The 20,674-nt window shown below is 38.0% G+C and overlaps 1 protein-coding gene and 2 pseudogenes across 2 annotated transcripts; 1 reads left to right on the top strand and 2 right to left on the bottom strand.

The window, feature by feature from the left end:
• Positions 1 to 2,666: 2,666 nt before the first annotated feature.
• Positions 2,667 to 3,318, bottom strand: LOC113315524 (annotated as a pseudogene).
• Positions 3,319 to 15,898: 12,580 nt separating this feature from the next.
• LOC113317930 (malate dehydrogenase, chloroplastic-like) lies at positions 15,899 to 18,637 on the top strand. 2 transcript variants are annotated; one of them, XM_026566040.1, is made up of 2 exons: positions 15,899 to 16,086; positions 17,033 to 18,637. In XM_026566040.1, the coding sequence occupies exon 2, from the start codon at positions 17,037 to 17,039 to the stop codon at positions 18,270 to 18,272; it is 1,236 nt and encodes a 411-aa protein (XP_026421825.1). In that variant the 5' UTR covers positions 15,899 to 16,086; positions 17,033 to 17,036; the 3' UTR covers positions 18,273 to 18,637. The 2 variants fall into 2 exon arrangements, with proteins under 2 accessions (XP_026421825.1, XP_026421824.1); XM_026566039.1 differs by having other exon boundaries at positions 15,905 to 16,086; positions 17,029 to 18,637.
• A 284-nt stretch (positions 18,638 to 18,921) lies between these two features.
• LOC113315523 lies at positions 18,922 to 20,073 on the bottom strand (annotated as a pseudogene).
• Positions 20,074 to 20,674: the final 601 nt, after the last annotated feature.

Genomic DNA, 20,674 nt, shown 5'->3' with positions numbered 1-20,674 from the left:
CATTAGTCTTAGAAGGTAAGATACCCTCATGACACTTCCGAATGAATAGTTGTACCTTTGGGAGAACTTTCAGTTTCCGAAGGGATTTATATGTGGGATTAACTAAACTAGGGTTTTGAATATACTGAATTTGACCTGAAATGACCTTATAGGCTGATTTCACCGAGAACTGACCATTCTTAGTATAAGGCCTGATAAGTCTATCATGTCCTACAAGAGAAATTCTAGTAGTAATTATTAATGATATATTGAGCATAGGTGGTGTGAAGTATGCATTAACTAGATCAGATTTAAGGCTCTTAGTATCTTGATCGATAAATTCAGACACGCAGTAATTAGGATTAGGAGCAGACACATACAAAAGTTCAACAGGGTTTGAGATCCAATTGTCCCTGAAAGCAAGTATATCAAGACCATTTCTCACTTTCCAAAAATAGTTTTAAGCAATAAAATCAAGACCAGAACAAATGCTCTTCCAGGTCCAAGAAGAGTCTTGTTTTTTATTATAAAGAAAAGGACGACCATGTCTAAAATATTTTTCTGATAAAAAAAATATGATTATTAATGAAGCTAACTTTTACAAGGTGTAAATAATTAGTACAAAAACAAATCAGAAAGGGAGAAGAGAAGTAAAGAACAAAGGTTAAGAGGAGAACATCAAAATAAAAGAAGAAGAAATAAAATTAAGTTAAGGGATGTACAACTGATCCCAGCACATTAAACCCACTTGGAGGGCAACTCCACAATTGGGTTGAGCAATCTTTAAGCATGCTAGCATCTCAGATTTGACGAGAGTTGACAGTTCCCAACCGGTCTTCATTTTTCCTTCAAAAGTGCGCCTATTACGCTCATTCCACATACCCCAAATGGCAGCAGCTGGCAAGTAAGACCACAAAGCTTTTCCATCAACTGAAGTGTGAGGCCAAACTCTGAAGAGATCAATCACCGTTGAAGGGAAATCAAACCTATATAAATCTGGGATTAAGAGGTTCCAAACTTGTCGAGAGTAGGTGCATTGGAATAATATATGAACTAGAGATTCTTCTTCCGCTTCACATAAAACACAAGTGTTGTCTACTTGATATCCCCAAACAGTTAACTTATCTGCAGTTCTAACTCTATCAAGACAAGCTAACCATGCAAAAAACGAGATCTTAGTTGGGATTTTGAGTTCCACACCTTCGCGAAAGGAAAGTTAGGCTGCACACATTCCATATGAACTGAATGATATAGAGAGCTCACGGTGAACCCATTAGGACTTCCAACCCATCGTCTAACATCCGGAAGAGAAGCTGAAAGATCTAAAGGAGGAGGTTGATTACCTATTAGGTCAAGCAATATAATAAATTCATTAGCTTCATTATCATTAAGTGCGTGCCTGCAGTGGAGGTTCCAATCTCCAGCACCACTACTTGCTACTGTAATATGACCACGGATAGTACCCATTTTCATAGAACAAACTTTATAGAGAGCCGGAACCACAATTTTCAACGCTCTTCTTCCTACCCAAATGTCTGACCAGAATGAAATTTTTGTACCTGAGTTTATCGTAAATGTAGAGTTCTCACTAATGAGGTGAGAAACCGATACACTGTTACGCCAACAAGAAACTCCATGACGAGAAATTACATTGTCAGGTATCCAATGAGAACAAGACTCCCCATATTTCTCTTCTATCATCTTACACCACAGATGATTTTTCTCGACAGCATATCTCCAAACACATTTAGCTAACAAGGCATTATTCATGTCTCTAAGACTTCGAATACCAAACAATTAGGTAAAAAAAGGGCCTAAAATTAGGTAAAAAAAAAAGCGAAAATATCAAACAATTGGAGTATTATTTTAGTCCACCTTGTTGTACGCGCTTACCAGGTGATTCAAGGTATGAGTCACAGAAACTGGCTGACGGCCCGATGACAAATTTATTTTCACAATTATCATGGTAAATTAATCATTTCTGGAGGTGAATTTCTTATTCAAAACTAAACGGATAAAAGAAAAATGGAAAACACAACATATGGACTCACACGGCGTTTTTGGAACTCCTTAATTTCTCAAGCACGAATCACGATAACTAAATTTTTATTTTTTTAAATATAATTTATTTCTGGTAAAATATTTCCTTAATACTACTCTCGTTTCAAAGTAATAGGCTAGTTTTACACATGAATCATGAGAAGTGTACACCTCTTTTTTTTCTTAAAAGAAATGGAAATTGACAATGATAATGAGCCATCCGTTTTGCAACAAAAGAATGTAAATGTTTGTACAATAATGGGAAATCCTTTTTTTTCTTTTGGTGATCGATTAAAGGAATAAAACTAAAGACACACAAATATATGTGCGCGTATACAACTAAAGATGAGCAAGGAGCACAAAGAAAAAGTAATAGAGCAAAGTTAATTTGAACTAAAGAATAAAAGGAAAAAAAAAACTTCTAAGGACACAAAGAAAATCAAAATAAAATCACTGGAACTGAGTATCCACCAGCAACCCAGTTATCAGTCTTCTTTCTTGATTAATGGCTGATAGGAATGTCTCCGTATGTTTTATGTGTTAAACTCGACCAAAGAAAGGGAACCAATAAGCGAATCCTCAACTGCAGCTACCACCACTTTTAATTCCCTGGACCAAAAAAACACAACACACGACAGCTCAAAGCCTCAAACATGGACACCTCTAAGTTTCCTGAAACCCCAGTAAGGTTTTGCAGGAGTCCGCTTTAGAGCCTTTACGGGATAAGAGGCTTGCATTGCAATGCCGCACTTCCCTCCGTCAGTTTCAGCCAAATTACGCTCCATCCGGATGTAACCTTCTTCTCCCCATTCAGGTCCCCAAGAGTTTCTCACAATCCAGTAGTCTACACCATTATCTGTACCATATCCAACAACATTCACACCATGGTCCAATTCCGTTCCACATATTCCAGTGTAAACACCCGATTCGTAGAGTTGGAAATCTCGGGCGCCAACTTCAATAGCAACACTAACAACCTGGTTTGACACAGCTTTCTGCAAAGCCTTCTCATCGTTCACGGGCACATCCTCAAACCCATCAATAGTCACTGCATGGGATTTTTTATTCTTCACATCACATTTGTTATCTGTAGCGTTGTACGGGTAATCTTCTTCGGTATCGATTCCACCATTGTCAATGACAAACTGAAAACCATAATCCACCTCCGTTACATCCCTGGTCATAAGATGTATCGTAGTCCACCAACTCTTGTTCAGAGAGTGAGAAATCAAGAAAGGGTTTTCTTCTTAGATGTGAATCCTCTTTGTTACAAAGGAAGTACACCCACTTTACAATCATTTGCTCATTGGATTTCTCTTTTCTTTTCCCAAGTCAGCCATCGTAGTCCTGTAATTGCTGTAAGTTCTTTTTCCCTTTCATTCTATCTGGTTTCACTGTTCTCTTATTTGTATTTGTAATTCAAATTGTATTCCGTAATATGTGAAACCTCCAAATGTTTAACTTGAATGTGCAAGCTGTTTCAATATGCCCATGTTGGTATATGGTATGATAGTGCAGTATAAGTACATATTATTAATGCATGGTTTCAGCATTATTAACACCGAGATGTAATTGCACAATCTTGGAATGTGGGAATAAGTACATTTCTTACATTAAGTTCTTTGGTATCAATGTGTATCCAGATGGATTGAGATATTTTTCCTCAAGTGTTTTATTTCACTTGGTAATTTCTAGTCTCATCGTAGTTTTGGGAAAGGAGTTGTTTTCCCTGCTGCCATTGACAGCATGTGATGGAATGAGACAACAATGAGATTGGTGATGGAGGAGATAAATAAGAATGGCTTACCACCGACCCATTGATGGTGATGCTGGAAGATATTGGGAAGAAAGTTGAGATGTTGTTAACAGTGGTTGGAGATCGATAAAAAGTTGTGCTGCAGGTGTTATGCATCTAAAAAAATTTGTTGCATAATTTGTTATGCAGTCCCGAAAATGGTTGCATAACACGTGATGCAGCTATTATTATAGGTGGATGACAAGTTATGCAGCCTTTTGTTTTTGCATAACTTGTTATGCAGTACAGAGAATGGTTGCATAACCCGTTATGCAGCTACTTTTTGTTAGTATTGAAACCAACAAAAAAAGGCTGCATAACACGTTATGTACCTATAATAATATTGGCATAACATGTTATGCAGTCGATAAAATGGATGAATATGACTGCATAATGCGTTATGCATCGAGAAAATTGTTGCACAATCTTTTATGCATCGAGAAAATAGATGCATAACCTGATATGCATCCGTAAATATGTTCGCATACTGCATTATGGATCAAAATTTTTTATGTACGCACTAAAATCAATCAAAACAATGGTTACATAACTTGTTATAGATGCATAACTTTGTTATTCAAATGCATAATTTTTTATGCAGTGGAGAAAATGGTTGCATAATTCGTTATGCGTCTGCAGAATGTGTTATGCATCTTTTTTGGTGGCTGCATAATCGTTATGTATCAAGTTTTCGAAAATTTTGCATAAAATGATGATCACCTCCAATTTTTTCGTGAAAAACAAAAATTTGATATTCTTGTTTGTACTCGTTCCGTAGCTCTCTTAAAAAGATTTCCAACTATATAAAATTTGTAAAATTCCAAGACGCGGATTTTTAGACATGTTATATCCAAATTGCGTTGCCAATTATACCTTTGATGCATAACCTGTCATGCATACATTTTTAATAATTTCATATAATTATGGGATTCACGGAAATAATTATGGGTGTCACAGTACCTAAAATTAATTGTGGGTCTGACAATAAGAATATTATTTTTTTGGGGTCTGCGTCTAATTTTACCGAACTGGATATCCACCAGCTAACCTACTTATCAGTCTTCTTTCTTGATTAATGGCTGATAGGAATGTCTCCGTATGTTTTATGTGTTAAAATCGACCAAAGAAAGGGAACCAAGAAGCGAATCCTCAACTGCAGCTACCACCACTTTTAATGAAGCCTGATTTTGGGCATACCAAAATCTTCTTAGGCATACAAAGCACTACTCCTAACTTGGGTGACCTTATAAGGGGTACCCTATGGGGTGGTTCAATTACCTATATGCCCTTAAATCTTTTAAATTACTACTAATCTATCCCTAACCCTAATACAAAACCTATAATCAACTACACCTAAAATCAGTTTCATTCACCTTCTTCTTCTTCCTCTCCACAGCCGAACTCATTCACCCTTCCCTTTCTTTTTTTTTCATCGCGGAAATTTAATCGTCGATTCGTGAAAATTTAGTCGACGATTAAACTCATCTATATAATGGGTCGTCGTAAGCCAGTATCTCGTTCAAATCGATCGACTCAACAACCTATTGAAGAAGAAGAAGAAGATTTAGAGAGTGAAGAACAAACTCAAAATCAACCACAAAATCAACCGGAAGAAGAGATTGAAGAAGAACCAACTCCGGAAATGAGAATAAGAAGGTTAGTTCTACAGACCCATCTCGTATTTGATGTTTTAGATTGGTTTGGTCGATTTAATTCGTCAAAATCATGTTTCTACGGCGGTTACAGGGTATGATTCGGCTTAAAATAAATCTTAGATGTGCGCCGAGCTGTTCTTGAAACTGAACCCTGAAAGTGCATATGAATGGCTCGGCGTATATCTAAAATCCTTTTTGAGCCGAACTTAGTGACACAGAGACTTATATTTAGGATCGGCTTATTCGATGGTGTTAGTTTTATGCCGAATAATTGTTGTTTGAATTTCAGGATTTTTGCATGTGCTTAGGATCGACTTGTATGGTTGTATTAGTTTTGCGCCGAATAAAGGTTTCAATTCATAAGTCTAGATTCGTCTTATTCGATAGTATTAGGGTTGCGCCGAATATCATTGTTAAAATTTCATAAATTTTACAAGTGTATAGGATCAGCTTATTTATATGATATCATGTTGCGCCGAATACATGTTTGAGTTCATAATCATAGATTCGGCTTATTCGACGATATTTAATCACTAATCAAGATTATTAACACTAATACGTAAAGGGCAGATTTGCCATTAAAAAAAATTGGGTTAAGGGGTTATCTGATTTTGCTATTTCACAACCTTTTTTTTGTCTTCATTCAGTATGCCTTGGAAGATTTTGGTATGCCCAATATCATGGTTCGAAAGTATTGCCTCTGATAGTGCACCTGGGCCGGATGGGTTTTCAAGCGCCTTTTACAAACATTCATGGAACACAGTAGGCCTAACTTTGTGTGATATGGTGCAACAATTTTTCACCACCGGAGCATATGATCACCGGATTAACTATACAAATATCACGTTGATTCCTAAAACGGAGGCTCCTTTTGCTCCCACAGAGTACAGACCCATCAGTCTATGTAATGTCTCTTACAAAGTGATTGCGAGGATTTTGGTAAACAGGCTTCGTCCTTTGCTTGATGTTCTGGTAAGCCCTATGCAAAGTGTGTTTGTTCCTCACAGGTCAATTCAAGACAACATCTCTATCGCAAAAGAGATTTTTCACCATATTCGCTCCACTAAACCTGGCAAGGTGGCACTTAAGCTTGATGTTCACAGGGCCTATGATAGACTCGGCTGGAATTTCATTTACCGTTCTCTTTTGGCGTTGGGTCTTCCTACTTGGATTGTGGATCATATCATGTTTTGTATAACTTCAGTAACATATGATGTGAAGATTAATGGAGCTCTCCATGGATTTATCAAACCCACATGTGGAATTCGTCAAGGGGACCCGCTGTCGTCCTATATTTTCATTATGTGCTCAGAAATTTTATCAGCGAACCTTCTACATCTTGAGTTGACAGGAGCGTTCAAGGGAGTGAAGATTTCAAAAAATGCACCTCCAATTTCGCACCTGATGTATGCGGATGACCTCCTTCTATCCAGCCAAGCACCCATTGAGCAATGTTACAATCTTCTTAATGTTCTCAACAAGTACAGTTCCTCGGCAAACCAACATTTCAATCTTACCAAATCATCACTAATTCATCATCCTCGGCTATCTCCTGCAACAATACAACAACTCCAAGCAGTGTTCCAAATTCCATTTACATCCACACCAGCTACATATCTTGGGGTACCGCTAACGATGGGAAGGAACTCTGCTACTGCTTACAGGACAATTGTCAACAAGTGGCCCTAAAGATGCCAGGATGGAAGACTCACTCTATGTCACCAATGGGGAGGTTGACAATTATAAAGACCTCACTGGCAGGAATAACGAACCATATCATGCAGATACAATGCTCCTTGGACATGTTCACAAAAAACTGGACAAGGTCTATAGGAATTTTCTATGGGGGCACTCAAATTCAGAAAGGAAGCTTCACCCAATCAACTGGCAGAAAGTTACGAAGCCAATACAGGAAGCAGGCCCGGTCCTGACAATTTGGAGGCTCTATGCCAGAAAAAATTTGTGGCCACCTAACATAAAGGATGGTACTCCTAATCATAATAACAGTTAAAACATTCAAAAAAAATCAATCAATTTAAGCTATAAATAAGATGTTGAGCCTAATGAGTTACTTGATAAAGCTATTTCCTTTCGCAACAAACCATTATCAGACTTTGTTAAATCGAACACTTGATGTTTTTTGGGACCTCCTTGGATCCATGTTCTACAAGGACTACTTATACTGTCTTAGACGACAATGGTTATCAATAATGATATTGAAGTACAAATTTAAAAAGAGAGTTAGCAGAACACAACCCGTCATAAGAATCAAAAAGTATTAGTTATTAGTTTACTCAACTAACTTATAAATATAAAAAGTATAAAAATATTATCCAACCGAAAAGTACGGTATTGGATATCCAGAAATAGTGATCACAATGACAATCAATTAAGAGATTGAAGTCACATTTTTAAAATTACACCAAATAAAAAGAAGAAAAGCATTAGTCTAATTGTCTAAAGTATCAGTCAAAATAGCCTTGTCCCTTCCAATCAAAACAAAATTTCATCTTAATAATTTTAGCACTAACCAAAAACCAGGTAAACTCCCGTAACTCATTCCCTTTGTTCATATCTACATAAAAAGCATACACACGTATGGGAAATTCAAAGAGCTAATAAGAAGTCTTTAATGACTCACTTATAAATAATGAATTAAATTCAATGTAAAGTGGCTAATTAGGCAACAAACAACACAATCAACAATAATAGAAATAATTAATAAACAAAATCATAAAATCGAAAGAACAAGACAAAGAAATTACCTTAATGAAGTTGATTTATAAAATAAATCCAAGTTATTTCCATTTCTTTTTCTCTCCTCTTTTTGATTTTTTTTATTTTGCAAGCTCTTTATAAACCAGAAAATCAAAGAGGAAGACGTGTTTCCTTGATAACACGAAGACGTGTCGGGCATAGAAGTTAGCACTAAATATTTTTTTTTTGTGGCCTTTTACAAAATATTTTTTGCCCCTTTGAAAAATTTCTTTACGGGAGACTTTTTTTCTTTTTTTTTTTAATGTGAAGAACATGTATAATGTGCCCCCTAAAATTTATGGCCCAATGAAAGGCGTTGTCTACATGTGTCCAGGGCCGGCCCTGACAGGAAGGAGGATTGGGAATTAGAGCAGCAGCTCCGATGAACCAGGCGCTCTTTTTTAAGCGAGCATGGGCCATACAACAACATTCTTCCTCGTTATGGCCCAATGAAAGGCGTTGTCTACATGTGTCCAGGGCCGGCCCTGACAGGAAGGAGGATTGGGAATTAGAGCAGCAGCTCCGATGAACCAGGCGCTCTTTATGGCCCAATGAAAGGCGTTGTCTACATGTGTCCAGGGCCGGCCCTGACAAGAAGGAGGATTGGGAATTAGAGCAGCAGCTCCGATGAACCAGGCGCTCTTTTTTAAGCGAGCATGGGCCATACAACAACATTCTTCCTCGTTATGGGATCAACTCTACAATTCCACCTATCTTAGGGGTAAGGATCTCCTCCATATGCACCAAGTAAGAGTTTCCGAACCTAGTCCATCATGCAGAGGAGTTAACTCTCTACAACCAATCCTAAAACAAGGTTTGAAGCACATTATAGGAAATGGATTAGATATACCGCTGTGAATCATGGTTGGATCCCAAACCAACCACCCTTACCTCACAACCACTTGTCCAACTACTCTAAAGTTGCAGACCTGATATATCCCATCACTAATCAATGGGATAAACAAAAAATTGAGTCCATATCGCCTTCGCAGTCTGTTACCGACAGCATCTTAAGCATCCATCTACCAACACCTGCCTGTCCAGATAAACTGGTTTGGGGACTCAATACAGATGGAAAGTTCACTCTAAAATCAGCATACTCGATGATAATCCAATCGGAGGAAGGCCAACAACAAGCTACAACAGATTCCACAAGGTTCAAAGACATATGGAAACTACCTTGCCCTCCAAAAATTCAGTTCATCATCTAGAAGATTATTTTAGGGGGCCTGGCAACCAAACTAATGATGTACGATAGGAGGATATCCACTTCTCCCTTATGCCCTAGATGTCTTGTCTACCAGAATCGGTGGCACTCTTCCATTGTCCAGCCTCCAAACAAATTTGGAATCAGGTGACACTATTATACCCTCCTCTAACTGGTTTCATTTCTTTGTTGCAGCAACAATTAGTGCAGGGTATTTTAAAGATGGGCAACAACTCCCAACAGCATATCACTTGCCTGCTCTGCTTCATTCTATGGGGCATCCGGTTAACAAGGAATCAACATGTTTTTGGATCAATGGGTTCTCAATAACCAGCATACACAATACTCAACATGTTCTGGGAATTCCAGTTTGCTTCCACCCATGTTCCGTCAGTAATTATTCTCTGGCAGTTGCCGAATCTTAAAAGCAGCAGCCAAAAATTTTATCACATCATTTCAATACACTGGCAACCACCTCTTGCACCATGGCTAAAACTAAACACTGATGGATCAGCACGAGAAATGATATGGCCATCGTGGCTGAAACAAAGGCATGTTACCTTGGGCTAAAGGAAGTGGTGAACATGAGGCTGAGTCATCTTCACCTAGAGATGGACTCAACAACTCTTGTACACTGGCTAACATCACCACATTCGACTGAATCGGCATATCCTTGGCACCTGTATCATCTAATTACAAATATCCACAAGCTTCTGAGGCACATCCCGAACGTTCGCATCACCCATATATATAGAGAAGGCAACAAAGCAGCTGATGCATTAGCGAACAGAGGAGCGGATAAAGCAGCAGATCCAACACAAGCCGATTCGACAGAAATATGGATGGATACAACACCACCATTCCTAACTCCTTTTCTTGTATCAGATAAAGCCCAAATTCCATCGGGGTGTGTAACTCGGCTTTCAGTTTAATAATCCTCGCGTTTTTAGGGGCCACCCGAAAGGATTTAGGGGCCATCAATTTATACCCAGCCAAAGACTCTAGTTAAGGGTACCCTATATGATATTGAAGTTACATAAATGCCCTTCTGGTAAAACTGTATAAAAACCAAATCAAAAAAAATTCTACTAATTTCAACTCTTCTTCTTTCAGTTTCATATTATCTTCCGATTGTGGAAGAAAAAAAAAACTTTCCCTCGTTCTTGTGTTCAACCGAAACATCGTCGCGAATCGTAAAATCAAAACATCGTCGATTCGTTTATAGAACAATGGATAAGGGAAATGAAACCCACAGACCTAGAACCAAAAACGTTGCTCGGGGTATTGATCCAAAGATTGGAATTTTAGCAAGAAATAAAGAAATTGTTGCTGCAAATGAAGAAGAACGCGAAGAAGAAGTACCCGTCGATGTAGTCGGTGGCTGCGATTCCGATAGTCAAACACTTCGTCAACTTCAAATGGCCCCAATTAGGTAAGAAACTATCATTTTTTGGGTTTATTTCGCTTTAATTCGACGAATCGAGAAAAAATATTTCTAGGGTTTTCGGTTATTTATCCAGATTCGGGCGATATTCATGCTTATTTACTTCCGAATGTAGTCGTGTTCTTCATTTGTCAAGAACATCGACAGTATTCGGGAGTAATATTTGATGGTTATCCTACATTCGGGACTTTACAAAAAAACATTATCCTCCGAATATTACAAGTGCAAAACAAACCATGCCATGGCTCTAGGTGGTTCCAAGGGACAATATAGAAGGTTAGACAACCCATATTCGGGAGTTTGGGTAACTGAGTTGACTTCCGATTATTGCAAGTTCAAAATTTGAAAAATATCAGTTTTTCCCAAATTCTGATTTTTGGGTCATCGTACATTCGGTACTTTACAAAAAAAATTTATCCTCTGAATATTACAAGTTCAAAACAAACCATGCCATGGCTCTAGGTGGTTCCAAGGACCAATATAAAAGGTTAGACAACCCATATTCGGAAGTTCGGGTAACTGAGTTGACTTCCGATTATTTCAAGTTCAAAATTTGAAAAGTATCAGTTTTTCCCAAATTTTGATTTTTGGGCCATCGTACATTCGGGACTTTACAAAAAAAAATTATCCTCCGAATAATATAGTCGTGTTTAGAAATACCAACCTAATCGGTAGATAAAAATTTAAGTTCGCTACCGAATGTCCTATTCGGAGGGAATACGTGTATCGTTAACAACCGATTGTAGTGCATCATTGATACGAAACCTCAACGGCCATATTTTCAGAAACCTCAACGGCCATATTTTCAAAAATTAGAGCCGTTGGAACTCTAATCTACATAAGGAGGGTAACCCCTCTCAGTTATTATTGAGTAAAATTTCAGAATGAAAAACCTTTTCAATGGCAAGTCCATCATCAATCGACAACATACTTCGAAGACGCAAGCGAACAACTACATCAATCGCAGCAATGGAAGAAGAAATACAAAAAAGGAACAAACAACCCAAAAAAATTAAACCATCGTTAGTGGCAACGAAGGAGGAGGAAGAGAAAATCAAGGCTAAGAAGCGAGGTCAAGAACAATTCCATCAAAGAGAAAGATTAAAACAAGTTGAGGAAGAGACGGAATGAATAAAAAATTATTACATCGCAAGTTTTAGGCTTCCGGAAACACTACCGCTATTGCATGCATTAAGGCTTGATCGTTATCCGTTACAATAGCCCTTGGAAAATTATCACCGTTATAAATGGACCTCAACGTCTCCAACATCCAAATGAAACTCACATTGTTCTCATGATCCATTAAACCCCATGCAATCGTAGACGTGTTTTTGTCCGAAGTATGGCAAGCAATGTTCAACAACGGCATGTTATACTTGTTTGTCTTATAAGTAGCATCTATCAACAAAATTTGATGAAAGCATTGAGCTAATTGGATCATTTCGGGATGTGCCAAGAAAATACGAACCACTATACCATCCTTTTTTTCCCTTCTCAAGGTGTAGTCGTGTAACTCCGCTAACCACTCCGATTGTTGCATGACCGTTCTACCATCCCATTCAGTCCTTTTGATCGTATCTAGGGCCGACTTAATTGTAGACAAAGAAGACAAGTTGTCGGGGTCGTCCGCCTTTATTTTACTTAAGATCGCACTCGCTTTTTGTATCCGCATAGACCTCACCGTCTGCATTTGATGTGGTTTTAACTTGGCAACCATTACATGTCCAATTAAATCCAACGGATCATCATGGTTGTGACAACCGTTATCAACTTTATACATTTTATACTCTTTATCTTTAATACCATCGGGCTTATAAAAGACAATCTTAAATGGGCATCCTATCTTCTTGGTATTGCTTCGGTATTTCCTATTCGTCTTCCGTACATACTTACTATTCTTTTCCTCGTGACTCTTTTGCGTCCCACCTCGCTCACAAATCATTTCAAATCGAGTGTTACTAACATGATTATTTTGAACTACCACGCACATATTATCTTTTGCCTTGTTCATAAGTCATTCCTTTGCCTCCTTCTTACTTCCAAATGTCTAAACGTGCATAAAACAAAACAAATCTAATAAGCATAACCATTTAACATATAAATTTTGAAAAAAAAAGTAGTAATGAGTATACCAAATCGTTTGCATAGTATAGGGAAGTGTCGGGCCTCAAATAGAAATCATCAACAAACTCTTCAACGGCCTGCATATGAAAGAAACAAATTGTTATATAATAATCGGGAGTTATTAAATAAGTCAAGCTGCCGAATATACTACATTCGGAATACTATCGGTTACCCAAAACACCCGATTTATGCAAATGAATGTACACAGTTTACTGAGTGCAAAAAATGATATAATCGGAAGCTAAAATATATAGTAAAACAACCGAATATAAATAACCGGGAGATAACTTTAATCGATAAACATCCGATTTTCAAGTTTTCGGAAATTTTATTTTGAGGCCAATGTTATATTCGGCAGTCAAATAATGTTAAACTATTACCGATTCTAAAGGATAAGAATACTGAGTTTTGAAATTTTTTGAGGAATTCGTTTTTGGGGCATTCGGGGGTAAATAACACTACATAACTATTAGAGCTGGCAAACGGGCGGGTCGGGGCTTGCCCGTTGCGGGTTCCACGGGTTCGGGTTAGTACGGGTTGAAACCCGCGGGTTTTCATTTCTTCAACCCGTACCCTTAACGGGTTTAACCCACGGGTTCACGGGTTAGCCCGCCCGTTTCAGTTACATACTCTAAAATTCTTTCCTCATGGTCACAACACACCACTACTCCAGCTGCAACCATTTAACACCTGCTCTAGTCCAGTACCACCAACTCGTTCAAACTTCAAATAATTCCTCAAATTGTTCTTCACTGAAACCCTAACTTCAATTCCTTAATCTTCATCTGTTGAGCAGCGACAACAACTCTCTTCTCTTTTCTTCATTTCTCTTCTCGATTATGCTCAAACCCCATATAAATTCGCATCAATCTTCGCCCAATTTTAGATCTGAATAAAACCCTGTATACATCTTTCCTGTCTTCCTAAAGCAAAAAACCCCACAGATCCAAAACTGCACCACCATCTTCTTCTCAAACATTAACAACACCACAACTACACCAATTTACATCGTCCTCTTTGCAAACCCAATTTCTTATTCAAACCCTCGATTCCAACAGATTCATAATCACTCCCCTGAAATTCCAATTATTGATCTCCTTCACTACTTCCATCATCACCAGAAACTTAACTGCAGCAATAATTTCAACTTCATCCGTTCGATTGGGTCAACACCCATCTTTAATTATCGTAGACAGTTCAATTTCTACGGAAAACCCTAAATCCTCTTTTGGGGAAGAACAGAACGGAAAACTAATGTGTTGTAAAATCGAATTTAAACTTCATACAGCATCTCTACCCCACATTTGATTAAATTCCATCACTAATTACCTGATCTCATCTCCAATCTCTCATAAATTTCAAAACAAAACCCACAAACCCTAATTCTAATACCTGAGTTCTGAATTACCTTCTTCTTTGAGTCTGGAATATGGATCGACTACTCACATCCACGGCATCATTATCAACCCTTACTTGATCTAATATTATTCTCTTGATGTCAACCTTATAAATTATAATCGTCGACCCACAGAGAAAACCCTAACCTCGATTTTTCTGATTTATTATCTTCAATCAACCCAAACCCAATCAACGCCATCCTTGATTCATCTGGTTCACTAATGTCTTCATAATTATCATGCATGAATCTCAGCTCAATGAGCAACAGAAGAACTTGAGACCAGAAGAAAAAGGAGGAGAAAGAAGAAGAGAGAATAAAAAATGATTTACTCTCGAGTCTCGATCAGTTTTTGGGAGATATGGAATATGGATATGGGGCAGACAAGTTAACGGGTTAAACCCGCGGGTTTACGGGCCTGGACGGGTTTACCCGTATTTACACAAGCCGAGATTTCTCCAACCCGAACCCGGCTTGTTTTAAAACCAGCCAAGCCGGGTTCGGGTTTTCACGGGCCGGGCACGGGTTAACCCGCGGGTTTCGGCTTGTTTGCCAGCTCTAATAACTACCGAATGTAGATTTTTTTGGAAAACCAGTTTCGGTTTTTTCTCATATTCGGCAGTAAACTACTATCTTGGAACTACCGAATATACATATTTGGTACTTTGTGTGTTATATTCGTAAGTTTATTCGAGAAATTATCTACCGAATCTGGGTAGCTCATGGCATTCAATGCATGCAATAATCGGTTTTTCTTGTTTACAAAAGCACACAAACGCATGCAAATCGAGTATTTAAGTTTCTTAACACAATACATGTGTTTTACATGCATCGTTAGCTTCAATATCAGGCGATTCTCCATTTTTTTCCATGAAAGGGTCGTCTAGGTTTTCCTCTCCACAAAAGTTTGGATCATTCAACATATACCCCAAATCGTCTTCGCCATGATTCTCACCTTCTTCTTCATATCCATCCATTTTTGTAGTGATAAAATGGGTTTTCCCTTTTTTCCTTCACCTTCTTCTCTATAACTCTAACAACTCAAAAATGAAAAAGAAATGGAAAAAATGAAACAGAAATCATTCTAATACTGCACCAGCTACAATCGGAAGTCTGGGTAATATTTTGGCTTCCGATTTCAATCGGAGGATAAAAATGTTATCATATCCTCCGAATATATAAGAGTAATTTTGTCATTACGAATTACGCGAGATAAGAGAGCTGGCTACATTTTCCCTTTGACCTTTTTTGTTTTATTGTTGACCCCTAAATTTTTTTGAATGGCCCCTAAAAACGCGTTGTTAATAATAATCCAGTTCTCTGTAAAAAAAAATCAATAAATAAATATTCTCAAATCAGAAGATACGTATTTTAATTTTTTGAAGATCCTCCTCTAGTTGTACTCCTAGGGCAAGCAAAACTCACTAGTCAGACTGAACCTAACCAACGGCCAGGAACTAGTAGGATGACGATCGTATTCATACACCTTAGGATGGACGTACAAGGATACTCCAGTCCAGTGGTTGTTTGGTAACGAATTTGTTGGGAAGGTTTTATTTGGGAGAAACAAAGAAACTCTTTTAACCAGAACGGCGGAGAGATAGATAGACGAAGAAGAAGATACTGTAAGCCAGGAATAATCTAGAAAAACAGATTCTTCCTATTAAAGCCAATAATTCTCCTCTACAGGTATTTCAAATCATTTCTTGGTTTAATTCTGAATCAATCTAGTTTTGTGGATCTCTTTTGTTGAATTTCAGATCTGTAAGTTCTTTAGATTTGAGTAGATTTTGATATGTTCTGGTTCATATATTTGTTAGATCTGATTTGTAAGTTTTGAGCAGTCTTTGGATTTTCATTTTTGAGGTTTTAGGTTGAGATTTGTAAGTTCTGATGAGATTTTTTCACAAGAAATTTTAGTAGGTTGACGAAATTAAGGTTTCTTAATGGTTTGATTCATGTAGGAGAGAGCTCCATGAGTTGTTTACACGATTGTTCTTTATTATCTTTTGTGTTAGGTTAGTAGTAACATGATTAATAGTTTAGCTGATAGATTCTATGCATTATCTCTCCCTTCAGCAGTTTCAGCAAATTTATTAATGAATTCAAATGCTGTGAGTTAAGCTGATAGATTATATGTCCATTGATGAGGAATGTGAAAATTGAATTTCAATCTTATAAAATCGTGTCTTTGAAATAATAGTTTGGGAGCTGAAGTAAGTTTTGAGCAGTCTTTGGATTTATGGATTTTCATTTTTGAGGTTAGGTTGAGATTTGTTCGTGTTCTAGTGCGATTTTTATAAGAAATTTTAGTAGGTTGATGAAATTAGATTTCTTAATGTTTAGCTGATAGATTATATGTTTATTGGTGAGGAATCTTAAATTAAGTTTAATTTGTATAAAATCATGTCCTTTAAATCGTTTGGGAGTTGAAAGGAACGATCTTAGAAAACATGAAGGAATGAATATTTTGCACCAAAATCAACTGGATTAGACTTGAATGTAAATATGTGTGTGTGTGTGTGTTTCTGGCTTCAATTTTTTTATTTGTGCCTAAATGTGACTTAAAATTCTGTTGTCCTTGTGTAAAATTAAAGCTTTGACACATATTTTGCTTGTGTTCATTGTCAGATAGTAAGATGGCTGCAACAGGGGCAACTACTTTTTCGGTTGCATCTGTTTCTTATGGAAGCCAAGGATCAAAATCTAAATCCTTGAACTTTAGATTCAACTCCCCAAACTATCTTAAGAGTTTCAGTGGTCTAAAGGCTGCAGGATCTGTTAGATGTGAATCTGAAGCGTCTTTCTTTGGCCAAGATAGTGGTGCTGCTCTTCGTGCCTCTGTCGCAGTAAGAGCTGAGAAACAGAACAAGGAGGGTCTTGAGAGATGTTTCCAGCCTCAGGCTTCTTTTAAAGTGGCAATTCTCGGGGCAGCTGGAGGAATTGGTCAGCCCCTTTCACTTTTGATCAAGATGTCGCCTTTGGTCTCGGCCCTTCACCTCTATGATATTGCTAACGTGAAAGGAGTTGCAGCTGATCTCAGTCACTGCAATACTCCTTCCCAGGTTCTAGACTTCACTGGCCAGGCCGAATTAGGGAATTCATTGAAAGGTGTTGATGTGGTTGTCATACCAGCTGGTGTTCCAAGAAAACCAGGAATGACACGTGATGATCTCTTCAACATCAATGCTAGCATTGTGAAAACCCTGATTGAAGCCGTCGCCGATAATTGTCCTGATGCATTCATCCACATCATCAGCAACCCTGTCAACTCTACAGTACCAATTGCAGCAGAAATTTTGAAGCAAAAGGGTGTTTACAACCCAAAGAAGCTTTTTGGTGTTACAACTCTTGATGTTGTCAGGGCTAACACTTTTGTTGCTCAAAAGAAAAACCTCAAGCTCATTGATGTGGATGTCCCAGTTATTGGAGGGCACGCTGGGATCACCATCCTACCACTTCTTTCTAAGACCAGACCATCTGTAAGCTTCACAGATAAAGAAGTAGAAGATTTGATAGTAAGGATCCAAAATGCGGGAACAGAAGTTGTCGAAGCAAAGGCAGGTGCAGGATCTGCCACCTTATCCATGGCCTATGCAGCAGCAAGATTTGTTGAGTCATCTCTACGTGCTCTTGATGGAGACTCAGATGTGTATGAGTGCTCATATGTCCAGTCAGAATTGACTGATTTACCCTTCTTCGCATCAAGGATTAAGATTGGAAAGGAAGGGGTTGAGGCCATCATATCCTCTGACCTCCAGGGTTTGACTGAGTACGAAACAAAGGCACTGGATGCCCTTAAACCAGAGTTGAAGTCCAGCATTGAGAAGGGTGTGACCTTTGCACAGAAGAAAGAGACCCCAGCATCAGTTTGAAAGCTGAAACCAACTACTACTACTACTACACAGCCATAATATGAGTAATATGTTGAAGGCAAATAAAACCCAAGGTTTCAGTTTTGTAGTGCAGAAGAGTTTTCTGTTTCTTATGCAGGGTTGCTATTTTTGAGTAGCCAGAAATAGATTTTGGGTTAACATAGTGTTGTAGGTTGAAGAGAATTTTTCGTGGGTTCACATGGGAGATTGTATTTTCATTTATGCTTTCTGATTGTTATTCTCTACTTTACCTGTTTCCTTGTCAGTTGTCGTCTCTGCAGTGTATGAATCTCATTCAGTAAAAATGGAAGCCATTAATAAGTTGGAATTGAAAATGCAATTGAATTCATTTGGATGTTGGATCTCAAAATACAGGTAAAGTTTACTTTTATGGAAGGATCTTATTTATCTGATTCATTCATCATATTTTGGTAGGATTATTCACCAGATTAGAATTTAGATTCATCTATTTCAGGCTCCTATTTCGATCACATTTGCCAACAATGCTATGTTTTTTGTTTTGCCAAAACTAAGAAAAACGGATGAAATTGGATAACTGAACATCATTCAGCAAGCAGGAATACATGTAAGTTTCATACTAGTTCTGTTTTGAGTCAAACCAAACAAACAGAAATAAATTATACTTGGATTAAGCAGCAGATAATTTGAGATCATCTGCAACTTCTACAGTTTCTATTGCACCATTATCGGTGCTAGAATTTTCTCCAATTGCTCCGAAATAGGGGAACTCAACAGTGGATTTGCACCTCTGCCTGGGAAGTACAGGGCACCTAATTAATTCCGAACCATTTACATCAACGCAGATGTAGATCTCGTAAAGCTGACTATTACCGTCTCCATCAACATTACATTGTATTCCTGGAATAAATCCAGTTGCGTCTCTTATGGCTTTCTTTACACGGTTTAAGCTGTAAAACCTTCCATCTGGTTTTATGCCTGCACAAAAACATTTCAAAACCAACTTAATTAGTAACAAGATATAGACAGTAGAAAGAGACTTTGAGATGGACGCCTGCGCTGAAGGCTGGTTCCGCTGTACATGTGAGAGATCATATATTTTAACCGAGTTTGCAAGGATTCTGAGAAGATTTATTTTTCTCTTCAACTTCAGAGCTGATGCAAAGTAGTCATGCTGGTTAAGGCATGATTCTGAGCAGGTTCCATGTTTGTTCCACTCGTGTCCCCAAAATGCATCACCATTGACAGGCAAGCGTTGGCCAGTTTTTTTGTAAATCCCATTTGAGGTCTGAAAGCTACATATAGAAACACAGCCTGGTTATATTGTAAAATATACATAGCAAAGGACTGTAGTCCATTTGGTCGAGTTTTCGAAAGTAAGAATGGCTATAAATGGCGGACTGCAAGTAAAATTTCTACTTTAAGTCTATGAAAACTTACCACTGATGGATCATATAAACTATCACGATCGCAACAGGATGGATAAGAACCATCCTTGTAATTTGGCCAGAGCCCGTGAATTCCAAAATCTGCTCTTGGTTTGCCAGTCGATGGAAAGCAGCAACCACGTTTGGTGTCGCAGTAAGACCCTGGCCACTAACAAAATATAAAAGAACACCATTAGGAAACAAACGCACATATAGCAGAGTAAATCTTTAAGTAAACACAAATAAAAAGAAGTGATTGAGTTGTTGATACTCACTGATTGAACAAAATAGAAGAAATCAAAATCTTGGGAAACACATTGAGTAAAGAAAAGTTGTATCACAAGCAAAATGTGAAGAAAAATGAGAAAAGAGAACTTGCTTGATTTCATGATCATGGTTGCAAACCAAGTAGATAAGTATCAAATTATTATCCTCTAACCCATGCGGATCGAATCTATCTTCAAGCACACCAGAAGACAACAAACTCTCTCAAAAACCATCTTTCGAAACAAAAGCATAATTTCCGAGATTGCTAATGGGGGGCTGGTTTTGCTTGGGGGTGTATCAAATGCTAATAAGACAAAACATCATTTGCCTAGGAGTTAGTACACTCCCCAAGCAAATTGGTACCCCTATTAGCAGCCTTGATAATTTCCTCGTTCTCCTCTTTATGGTTGGCATTGGTTGCTGATGAACGTACCAATTTGCTTGGCGATACCAGGCCCAAAACCAACAACCACCTAGCAATTGGGCCTGAACAGGCCCGACCAACCTTGACAACAAGGTCAAATGGATCATAAATCAACATTCAACTGAGTTTCAATACAGTGAGATTTTAGCTTATGGAATTAGATCATGCTCACCATGTTCTATAGCTCACAACATCATCATTCTACAAGAAATGATAGATTGACTGATTACATTCTCCCAAATTTTCTCTCACGTGAAAACAGAGACGAGACCCGCATACGCTTATTACCCATCCTAGTATTGAGA

This window comes from Papaver somniferum, chromosome 10 (assembly GCF_003573695.1).
Source record: "Papaver somniferum cultivar HN1 chromosome 10, ASM357369v1, whole genome shotgun sequence".
In the NCBI taxonomy this organism is placed as follows: domain Eukaryota; kingdom Viridiplantae; phylum Streptophyta; class Magnoliopsida; order Ranunculales; family Papaveraceae; genus Papaver; species Papaver somniferum.
This window is presented reverse-complemented; position numbering and strand designations above follow the sequence as displayed.

Excerpts from the sequence above, each read along its gene's own strand:
- LOC113317930 (XM_026566040.1), top strand. The coding sequence starts at position 17,037 with ATGGCTGCAACAGGGGCAACTACTTTTTCGGTTGCATCTGTTTCTTAT.